This window comes from Arvicola amphibius, chromosome 3 (assembly GCF_903992535.2).
Source record: "Arvicola amphibius chromosome 3, mArvAmp1.2, whole genome shotgun sequence".
Classification (NCBI taxonomy): Eukaryota; Metazoa; Chordata; class Mammalia; order Rodentia; family Cricetidae; genus Arvicola; species Arvicola amphibius.
Window position 1 is genome coordinate 103,434,172 of NC_052049.1, and position 12,003 is coordinate 103,446,174.

The 12,003-nt window shown below is 40.1% G+C and overlaps 1 protein-coding gene across 6 annotated transcripts in view; it reads right to left on the reverse strand.

Moving 5' to 3' along the window:
• Fam118b (family with sequence similarity 118 member B) overlaps positions 1 to 12,003 on the reverse strand; it is a 44,425-nt gene that overhangs the window by 8,911 nt on the left and 23,511 nt on the right. For all 6 annotated transcript variants that reach the window (XM_038323031.1, XM_038323033.1, XM_038323030.1 and 3 more), the window contains one exon: positions 8,894 to 9,146. In XM_038323031.1, coding sequence (XP_038178959.1) covers positions 8,894 to 9,146 — 253 coding nt within the window. The remainder of the gene's footprint in view (positions 1 to 8,893; positions 9,147 to 12,003) is intronic.

Consider the following 12,003-nt stretch of genomic DNA (forward strand, 5'->3'; position numbering starts at 1 on the left):
AAAAAAATTCATAAGTGCTTTGTTAATTTGTTTCAGTTGCAGAAATTATAAATTTTGAACACTTTATAACTTAAAACATCATCAGCTCTCATTGCAATAATGAAAATAGGATGGTACATGCCAAACACAATGTCTAGCACACAGTAAGTAATCAATACTACCACATCAGACAGAAATGAGCACAAGCTTTTTAAACAGACATTTTGAATCTAGAGAAATGGTCTGGCTGTGGATTCCTGGCTGGCCTAGAATTCAATTCACTTTGACTAAACTCGCCTCACATTTTCAATGATCTGTCTTCCTGTCTCTGCCTCCCTAGTGCTGGGATTACATGGGCTATCATGCCCACTCAGCTTCTAAATTATCATTTTATAGAAGGCAGAACATGGACAAGGCTAAGAGATCAGGACTAAAGGATGAGGGTAGAAAGCAAAGTACCAACTACCCTTCAATTAGGCTTCTGATCAGACCCAAAGTGGCTTAGTATTATCTGTCCTCTTTATTCTTTAGAGAGTCTGCTTTTGGTAACTTGACACAGGCTAGAGTTATTTGGGAATAGGGACCTCAACTGAATAAAAGCCTTCATCAGATTGCCCACAACAAGTCTGTAGGGCAGTTTCTTGATTAATGATTTATATGGGAGGGCACAGCCCACATTTATATGGGGTGGGGTGACACCCTGAGGCAGGTGGTCCTGAGTGGTATAAGAAAGCAAGCTGGAGCACAGTGGCGCACACCTTTAATCCCAGCACTCAGGGATCTCTGTGAATTCAAGGCCAGCCTGGTTTTCTACATAAGAGAATTCCAGGACAGATAGACTATATTGAGAGACTATCTCAAAAACAAAAAACAAACAAACAAAAAACCCAAAAACCATCCTGCCAGAAAAAGAAAAAAACAAACCAAAACAAGCAAGCAGAAACAGCAAGCATGCAGCAGTAAGTGACATTCCGTCGTGACTCTGCTTTAGTTCCTGCCCTGACTTAACCTGGACAACGGACCTCAAGCTGTAAACTGAAATAAACCCTTTTCTCCCCAAGTTACTTTTGGTCATGGTGTTTTCATTATAGCAACAGAAACCCCAACTAAGACCTAGGGAAAATAGAGAACATGGGGAACAATATGCAGCTCATGCTAGCTTTGAACTTGTTACACAGTTGACTAACACTGGTCTCAAACTCATGATCCTCTAGCCTCAGCCTCCAAAGTGCTAGGTTACAGGTATGTATTGCCACATTCAATTTAGCATCTCTTTTTCAATTACAGATACTTGGCTGCTTATGGAGTTAGGAAAACCACTCAATACTTCCTTGTATTGTTTTGCCCTGACTCAATTCATCAATCTGTTTATAGATTTGCTGTGAAGAATATCTATTAAACGACAAAATTATGAAGAGATTTCACGACTAAAATCTTGGCATTTTGCAACTGTTTTAACAGGGCTGGGGATAAAACCTACAGCTTTGGACATGCATGACTGGACTATATCTATAGCTATCAATTATTAAAAATACTAAACTCAGGGACTGAGGAGATGCCTCCAAGGTTAAGCTTGTGTTCTACTGTTGCAGAGGACCTAAGTTTGGTTCCTAGTACCCAGATCAGGTGGCTCAAACAGCTACCAGTAGCTCTAGCTCCAAAGGATTCAGCACCTTCTGGATTCCCCAGGCTCACTCATAACACACACCCACATATACATAATTAAAAATAAAATTAACCAGGTTAGAGAGATAGCTAGTTGGCTAAGAGCACTTGTTGCTTTTCCAGAGCTGAGTTCAGTTCCCAGCAGCCACATCAGGTAGCTTACAACCACCTGTAACTCTACCTCTAGAGGATCCGATTCCCTCTTCTGTTCTTTGCTGACAATAGGAACACATGTGGTGTATATACATACAAGCAGGCAAAACACACACAAAAATAAGTAAAACTAAAAAAAAAAAATTAAAAAAAGAAGAAAAGAGGGGCTGGAGAGATGGCTCAGCAGTTAAGAGCACTGGCTGTTCTTCCAGAGGACTAGGTTAAATTCCCAGCACCCACATGGTAGCTCACAACTGTCTATAACTCTAGTTCCAGGAGATCTGATACTCTCACACAGACATACATACAAAAACCAATGCACATAAAAATTAATAAAACTAAAAAAAGGTGTTTTTTTGTTTTCTTTTTATAAAAAAGAAAACCAGGTGCAGTGGCACACACTTTAATTCCACTACTTGAGTCAGAGGCAGGCAAATCTCTCTGAGTTTTAAGTCAGAATGGTCTAATAGTGAGTTCTAGGATAGCCAGGGCTATATACAGCAACCCTTTCTATAAAAAAAAAAAAAAGAAACAACAGTAATAATTACTAACCACTAATGAATTTTAAATAAACCATTTAAACATTTGGTTTAACTACCTCCCTGGCTTCATGTGGAATATATGAATAAATAGATTTTGTGCTACATAACAACTGCAGATTTATAGTTGGTCCTATACAACTATATCATCTAAATAGTAATCTTGATTTGTACAAGTACACTCTACCAGATTTTCTTTTTTGTTGCTGTTATTTTGTTTTGTTTTTGTTTTTCGAGACAGTGTTTCTCTGTAGCTTTGAAGCCTATCCTAGAACCTTCTCTGTAGACCAGGCTGTCCTCAAACTCACAAAATCTGTCTGTGCTAGGATTAATGCCCGAGTGCTGGGATTAAAGGTGTGTGCCACCACCACCCAGGCACTCTACAAGTTTGTACAGCAGCAAAACAGCGTAAGAATGTGTTTCTCAGTGTGTACCCACTGTTAAACAATGAATGAGCATATTTTTGAGGATTGAGGAAATACAATGCCACTTTAAGGTGAGAAGTTGATTTTACAACCAAGAACACAGTAACCCCTGAGACAAAAGAAATCTGAAATGAGAAAGTAACTAGGTGAAGTGTTTTAACAAACATGGGATCCCTAGTCTATTCTTGATGTTTTCTATTAGATGAGCTCAGAGAAAGAACTGCTACACTGGTCAAGCTGCCCTTGAGCTTCTATACTCAAATGACCTTCCTTCCTCAGCATCCAGAGAAGTTAGGGCTACTGGTGCAAGAGATGAGTTGCTGCATCGAGCTACCAGGGCACAGGTTTCAGGTTCCTTGGAACAGAGTTCCTTCTAGGTTCCCTCAAAGCGGCCCTCTACACCCTCCAGGTTTCCTTGTCTCACAGGAGTGAACCACTTAAATAGATACAGCACATTCAGTGTTCCTTTCCTACCGTAACACAGTATTTTATAAAATAACTTTTTTTTAGTCATACTTACCAAGTAAGTGTTATTTTCTCAGTGAAAACAGAGCACAGTTAAAATTGTCCTTCAGACTGCTGGAAACAAGCCATAGTTTCTCTGTGCTCTGTTCATCATGGTTCCATGCTGCTCTATAGCACAGCACAGAGTTCTTTCTGCCCCCCTGCTGTCAGCAGCTGCAAGATTCTTTTCTAGTGTGTAAATAGATCCAGAACTCATTTAGCTAAGAATGCAGGTCACAATCTTCAAAGTTTACCTAGCTTCGTTACACAATCACATAATTATATCACACTAATGGCGCACAGGCAGTCAATAGGAGACTCTAATACTACTTAATTAGATGAGTAACCCAATCAAAAACAGAGAAAGGGGGCTGAAGAGATGGCTCAGTTATTAAGAGCACTTGCTGTTCTTATAGAGGATGCAGGTTAGATTTCCAGCATCCAAATGGCTCACAATCATGTGTAATTCCATGGGACTCGATAGCCTCTTATGGTTTCCACGGGTCCTAGTCACACACAAAGTGTGCATACATACAAACAAGCAAAACTCATATAAAATTAAAAATAAAAATCTATCACCTACCAAAACAGTGATGAGTATTAACTCTAGTTACTAAGTTCACGACACAGTGCAGTCAACTACTATAAATGCTAGCACCAGATTTACTATTAAAGAAACATGATGCTCCCTTAGTTTATCAAACTCACAAGTCTATTCACCCAACTCAACATGCTGCAGCTATTTTATTTCTTGGATGGAATCCTGCAGATATAACTGCAACTGGATAAATGACATACACAAGGCTATCACTGCTTTGTTATCTCTAATAGCAACGGAAGACTGGTATGGTCCAGGACCATATCTTATCATTGAATGTACCCCAAAAGTCCAAAGTATTAAAGGCATGAGAACATGGGTTGTTCCGTTAAGAAATTATAGAACCAAGTGAAAAATCTTTGAGCAATTGGGACATATTCTAGAAGGTGAGTCTGGGGCCCCAGCCCTTCTCTTTAACTTTTTAATTTTTTAAAAAAACTTTTTTAAAACTTTTTAATTTTTAAAGTATTTTTGTTATACTACATGCTCCTGTCATGATGTACTGCCTCACCACAAGTGCAGAGTAGTTGGAAAAACTGACCGTAGAGTGAACCTCCTCCTTTCTTTTCTTTTTATAAGGCAATCAGATATTTTGCTATAGTGACAACACTGACTTACACTCTATACAGATGAGCAATACACTGCTAGGTAAAACAAACTAGAGGATAGTATGTGCTATTTTTTTTTATTTTGAAGATGGCAACAGTGAGGGAAGGATGGATATATTTCTGCTTACATTTGCAAAACTGGAAGGCTATATAGAAATACATACGAATGCTGACTTAGGGCAGAGAGGAAATAAGACAAATATACCAATAGGAGCCAGATATCTCAGTAGATATAAATAACTACATCCTTTTGATTTTTGCAATGTGTACACCAATACTTATTCAAAAAAGCAGAATTAAATCCAGGTGGTGGTAGCACATACCTTTAATCCTAGCACTCTGGAGGCAGAGGCAGAGGCAGAGGCAGAGGCAGAGGCAGAGGCAGAGGCAGAGGCAGAGGCAGGCAGATCTCTGAGTTTGAGACTATCTTGGTCTACAGAGTGAGCTGTTTCAGGATAGTCAGGGCTACACAGAGAAACACCATCTCCACAAAAAAAAAAAAAAAAGCAAAATTAAGTTTCAGATTAATAAATATAGTGACTTCTTACTAAAAAGTTTTTTGTTGTATTTTCTAATTTTGTAACTCTGACGTGTACTTAGCTCCTTCATACTTACAATCACACATGCTATATTCCTACACTGGTCTGCTTACCATGAGCACAAGTAGAAGGGCCTAGGTAGACCATGCGTTAGACATGGGTGAAGAACATGAGGTTTGGTTTTTTTTTTTCTGTGAAAAGACTAAAACTTGGGAATCCCTTGAGTCACTTGTTTTAGCTAAATATCTTTTAGTCCCAGTTCTGTGAATTATCAAATCTTCTATAGCAATATTAAAAAGATTGAGGATTTTTGCTTGTTTGTGAAGCTTTGAGATGTGGCTTCACTATCTAACCCAGATTAGCATTGAGATGTGATCTCCAGCTTCTCAGTGCTTGAATTACAGGTGGTAGCCACCACTCTGGGCTTGGAAAGATGTTTTCGTCATTGTGTCGATTTCCTTAGATTTGAAATCTGTTTCTGTCCGAGAACTAAATTTCCCACCAGTGGCTTCTCTAAGCTGAGACAAAGGAATGAAAACATAAACAGGGAGTTCGGAAGTCAAAAAAAGGAAATGCCAACTCCCACACAACCTCTAAGAATTTTCCTCCTTCACTTAAAACAGTGCAGTGAATCCCAAGCTACTTCATCTGTTTTACCCTGTAACTCATCCTTCCAGACCCACACAGTAAAGGCAGAGGCAAGCAAGCACTCCTGACCGCCTCTCCTCCAAGGTCTCTGGCAGTTCTACTGTATTTCCTTTGAGCACTCATCTAACTGAAGTTTGATGAAAAACGGCGGCAGGCTGCTCCACCTTTTAACACTCAAGCCTTGCTAGTGCCATCTGTTCCTCATGAAACCCCATGAAGTAAGTAATACCAAGTGCTGGAACTCACTGAGACACCCATTCTGGGAGTGGGTCTTCCCCACTTCAGACACTTGTTTCAAACTGTCCTCCAAGATCTGGGCTAGGCAGGCTCACTTCCGTAATTCTGTGATAGTGAAGAGAACAGTAAAGGAGCCCAAGAAGAAAAACCGTGCCCTTGAAATGAGCTATGTCGTAAGCCTCTTCTAACAGAAGTTACTACTGTTTATCCCTTGATATAAGAGCATCTGCAGTGGAAAAGAGAAGCTCAAGTTCAGCCAGTGGAAGCTCAGCCATGGAAAGAAAACTCAGCTGTTAAGAATTTGTTGGATTTAATGTTTTCTTTGATCAGTAAGTCTATTTCCTCTACAGTATCTTCAACACCTGAGATTCTTTCTTCTATCTCTTGTATTCTGTTGGTTATACTTATCTCTGTAGTTCTTGTTCGTTTACCCACATTTTCCACACCCAGAATTCCCTCAGTTTGTATTGTCTTTATTGCCTCTATATCAGTCTTCAAGTCTTGAACTGTGTTTCACCCGTTTGATTGGTTTTTTTTTTCTTGGTTTCCTTGGGTTTCTTTGAGGGATTTATTAATTTCTTCCAATTTTTCATTTGCCTTTTACTCCATGTCTTTAAGAGAGCTTTTCATTTTCTCTTTAAAGATCTCTGTCATTTTCATAAAGTTATGTTTAAAGTTGTTTTCTTCTTCTGGGTTCCCTCCTAATTTGGTGAGGGTTGAGACAGGGTTTCTCTGTATAGTAGCTCTAGTTGCCCTGGAACTCAATTTGTTGACCAGGCAAATTCAGATATCCACTGTCTCTGCCTCCTGAGTGCTGGGATTAAAGGTATGTACCACCACTACCCAGTTCCCTCCTAAGTTTTTAAAGATTTATTTTTATTTGTGGTACATGCCTCTATGTATATTATGTGCACATGTATGTGAGTGCCTGAAGAGTCCATAAGAGGGCAAAGATCCTTTGGAACTGGAGGTTGTCTGACATGTGTTCTCTCCAGCCCCCATACCTGGATTCTTATTAGCCCGCTTATCTATTATTCTTGGGAGAAATGTCTATTCAAGCCTATTGTCCTCTTAAAAGAAGAATATTCTTTTATGATTAAATCACTGCAAACTCTGTTGTTTTCTTCGAAGAATTTTTAAATCTTACCTCTGATAATTAGGTTTGGGATACATTTTGAAGTAATTTTACATACTGAATGAAGACCTCATGGGCTGGAGAAATGGCCCAGTGGTTAACAACACTGGCTGTTCTTCCCAAACACCTGGATTTGGTCCCCAACAACCACATAGTGGTCCACAACTATCTATAACTCTAGTCCCAGGGGATCCAACTCCTCCTTCTGGCCTCTGAAGGCACTGAACATACAAGGTACGTATACACATACAAGCAGACAAAACACCCATACACACACAAAATGATAAAGGTGTGTGTCACCACATTGGGCACAGCACTGGAATTAAAAAAACCTCATGAACTCTTTTTCTGTTTGTTTGTTTTGTTTTTTTGGGATGGGGTTTCTCTGTGTAGCCTTTGCTGTCCTAGAACGATGCCGTAGACCAGGCTGGCTTTAAACTCACAGAGATTCACCTGCCTCTGCCTCCTAAGTGCTGGGATTAAAGGCGTGGGACACCACTGCCTGGCATGTCGTGCACGCGCGCGCGTGCGTGCGTGCGTGCGTGCATGCGTGCGTGCGTGTGTGTGTGTGTGTGTGTGTGTGTGTTTTAATTTAGGTTTTTTTGTTTTGTTTTTGTTTTTTTAAAGTTAAGTTAGCCTAAGATGGTCTCAAACTCTCCATTACTCTATGCTGGCTTCAAACATGTAGCAATTCTCCTGCCTCAGTCTCCTAGTGTGGGAAGTATAGGCATGCACTACTTATATCTGATTTCTTTAAAACCCATTAGTTCTTTACGTGGTTTTAAGTTAGTAACAGTTTGTTCCAGTTAAGGACAAGGAAGTGAAAAGAAGAAGTAAGAAACCCTAAGGTCTATGATAAGTTTTAGGCACATTTCTTTCTACAGTCTTGAGAAAAGGGATAAAAATTACTGACAGTTAACTTTTAAGGAGTAAGTGTCCTATTTCTTCCAAAGTGTATTTAAATTATTAAAATGTGGAACGTGTGGGCTCAAGTACAAGCTTGTGGCTCCATTCCCAGCAATACGCAGCCTGTAATTCAGCACTTGGGAGGTGGCGACTGTGGGACCAGGCATTCTAACCCGTCCTGTTTTCACAGGGAGCTTTAGGCTGACCGTGGCTACATGAGACTGTTTCAAGTAACATACATGTACCAACAGTCCTAGCATAAGTGAATCCTAATTTTCAAGTAATTTTTCAGGTAAAGCAAGAAAGACAATTAGGTTGTTTATCCAACTTAGTTGAATAAAATTCTTTGTGACTATTTTGAGTTACAGTCTCTATAAAGAACACTAAAAACAGGTTTCACTGTATCCCTCTGATGATAAAGAATTATCTGCAGCTGGGCAAGGGGTACATGCCTATAATGTTAGCACCCAGGAAGCTGAAGCAGGAGGACTTCAAGTTTGTGGCCAGTATGGTATACACAAGATGCTTTCTCAAAACACAAAGCCAAAATCCCATCTTAATTCTTTCTAATATTTCCTTAAAGTCATGGATATCAGGGCATCTTTTATAATGAGCATAGAAAAGTAAATTCGCCAGGCAGTGGTGGCGCACACCTTTAATCCCAGCACCCGGGAGGCAGAGGCAGGAGGATGTCTGTGAGTTCGAGAGCTAGTTCCAGGACAGACTCCAAAGCTACAGAGAAACCCTGTCTCGGAAAAACAAACAAACAAACAAAGTAAATTCACAAACAGAATGAAATGGGCTCAGGATAATTACCCTCAGCAGGCTCTATAGATACTTTGCAGGAGAGCCAAATGTTATAAATACACAAGCAATACACAAATATTCCTGCTAGAGTAAGGAACAATCATGTTATCAGGAAAATTCACAGGCCATGGCATACAGCAGACTACTTACAGGGGAGAGTTTCTGAATGAGGTCATGGGCAACATGGACGAGGTTCTTGTCTTCATGGAGACACTTTTGAAACTTTTTGCTTTCCTCGTCTTCCAGAAGATCAAAATCAATAGCAGCGTCCAGCAAGGCCTGAATTAACCCCTTCCAGGATTTCAAGGCTGGGACCTGTGGTGCAACTGCAGCACTAATGCCTGTGCCAATCACCAGCACGAGTTCTCGAGGTTTCTTGGTTTTCAAGCTTGGAAGCAGCTTCCTGAAAAGGAAAAGGCACAAAAGGATTGGAGCATCCAGCAGACAAAGGGAACAAACAAGTCAAGACACCTGACAGAGATGTAGCTGGCTCTCATTATTCAACAGCTGAACTTGTTGTTTGTTTTGTAAGACAGGGTCTCACTGTGTAGTCTTAGCTGGCCTAGAACTCACTATGTAGACCAGGCTGTCCTTGAACTCAAGAGACCGGTTTACCTCTGCCTCCCTAGTGCTAGGATTAAAAGCATGCACTTACTAAGTTTTAGTTGTAAAAATGAGAATTCCAATTTCTGACACTTTTCCAAAATAGATTAAATAAAACACCATAATATTATTCCAAGTTCTTGTAAAAAGACAAAGCAGTAGCTAATTCAGGAAGCCTGAGATACAATCTTAAAATCAACTTTCTCCTCCATAGTCCTCTCTAGCTAAGAAAACCACTAACATTACAGCAGGTTCAAATGTATTACTGCTGAAGTTCTGCCAACTAAATTATTCTTTAAGCCAATGGAAATTGCAAAAGGACACATTTGATTTGTTTTCAAAGAGAAGATATTTTCATACAAATTAAGTTGATATTGTTTGTTGAGATATGAATGTAAAACAAAAAAGACAATGAAAACTTGATTCCAGATTTTATAAGCAAAGATAAAACTCAGCATGAAAGCCAAATCCAGCGGACAAATTCTGCATGGTTTGGTTCTAGACATCACTGGGTTTTTTAAAAAAAGTGCTCAGCAGGCTTCTGAGACCATGAGAGAGAGCCTCATGTTTCTGTCACCACAAAATAGCCCGTTCTCATGGCAGTGAGCAGAGTCCTGCTGAGAGACAGCATGTTTCAGCTCCCTTTCCCCTCTCACTCTATGGCTACATTAAAATCATTACTTGCCTTACCCTTCTTTTTCAAAATAGTACAATGAATAGAAACATGACCAGCACTTAGACAAAACCCAACAAAGAGCACACTTTGAAATCCTGGGAAACAACCTCTAGAACTGCCTGTCCTGTTCTACTCCAGTCTCTACACTCAATCACTTAACAAATAGGAACACCTGTAAACACGCAAGACAAGAGATGGCCCATTTATAAAACAGCTCATCTGCTGGGGGTAACAAACAAAACTGTTCACAGCTATTAGAGGCACATAATGGAGTATGCTTTAAAAAGGAGAATCCTCCTGTCTCTCCCTCCCAAATTCTGGGATTATAGACCTTGGTTATCACATCCAATTTTCATTCATTATCTTGATTCTCCTTGATTCCCCAACATATTTATTCTCTCTCCTCTCTCCTCTCTCTCTCTCTCTCTCTCTCTCTCTCTCTCTCTCTCTCTCTCTCTCTCTCTCTCTCTCTCTCTCTCTCTCTCTCTGTGTGTGTGTGTGTGTAGGGGACAGGACAGCCATGATGTGTGTGGACGTTAGAGGACAACTTTGGGTGTTGCTTCTCTCTTCCCATCATGTTGACGCGGAGACTCAGGACACCAGGGTTAGCATCATCTGCAGAGCCATGACGATGGCCCTAATAGTTATTTTTAAAGACAGTATTAAGGCAAGATAGAAAGGGAAAATCAAGGGGACATGGGAAGGGAAAAAGCCTTTCACCGAAGAATCTGGCTGGGTGTCAGAAACTTGGTCACAAATGACAAAGCCAAGATTCTCTATAGACACAATATTCTCTTTTCTAAGAGGTATGACAAATGAGGATGTTAAAACAACAAATGAAACTATATACTTGAGATTAGGTTTGTCATCTTGACTTTAGATAGTAATAATATGCCTCTCAAATACCCAAATCTCAACAAAATACCTTATAAAACTACCTTACAAACTCATTTGTAAAAGGAAGCTCAATAAGAAGAAAAATAAGAAAAACCAGCTCAATTTAATGTGTGTGTGTGTGTGTGTGTGTGTGTGCGCATGCTTTTAAGACAGTGTCTCAGATGACCTGGGAGTCCTTAAATTCTTGATCCTCCTGCCTCCATCTCACAAGTGTGAGAATTACAGGTATACACCATCTTACTCAGCTCAAACTTTATTAATTTTTAAGTTTTAAGTAATCTTTAACTACTGGTATAAATTATACTGAGAAATTTAACATAAGAAAGCCATAGACTCATATGAACAGCCATTGTAAAGACAATTCTCAAGCAGCTTACACTGAGCAAGTACTATCCTTTCCCTAAAAGCAGCCCCCTCCCACAAGTCCCCAAAGTAAATTAAAATGATGTACCTAGTACCCCTTGTCTTAATAAGATCAAAAGCTTTGCTTGTACCGAGATTCTTTGCTGCTGCTTTTCCTGTACAGAGGTCTCTAAAGTGTAACTCCTTGGGCTGTTGGTAGAGGTGCTGGGCTGTAATACCCTGCCGCAGCATGTATAAAAAGAGGGTAGGACAAGATGACAGCAGCAAGCAGACAACAGACATCAGAAGGCAGCATGATTTTATAAGTTCAGAATAAAACCCAATTCCCTTTGCAGAAGCTCAGCAATGTTGAGGCGTATGATCAGGTGGGCAGGCAGGTCGCACTAAAACTCAGCTGTAAGTCTGGAGAAAGTCAGCCAGAGGACGCTGCATTTGAGAACACTGTGTATAGTGCCAGGTGGGAGGGATTAAGGAAGAATCTCTGTAAGAAATCTAAGACTTCCCCAACCAGTCTCCCAGTCTCTAGGATTCAACCTTTTCTCTGCACCCAGTCTCCACGCATATAAGAGATGGGAAGATTTCTCTTTGTGGACACAGCCATATGGCAGAAAAGGCCTCAGCTGCTGAACTTGCTCAGCATGTTGGGATGATGAATACTGGTTCCCAATTTGACAGAATCTGCTGGAATCAACTAAAAGAAAAAATCCCTGGGCAAACCTGT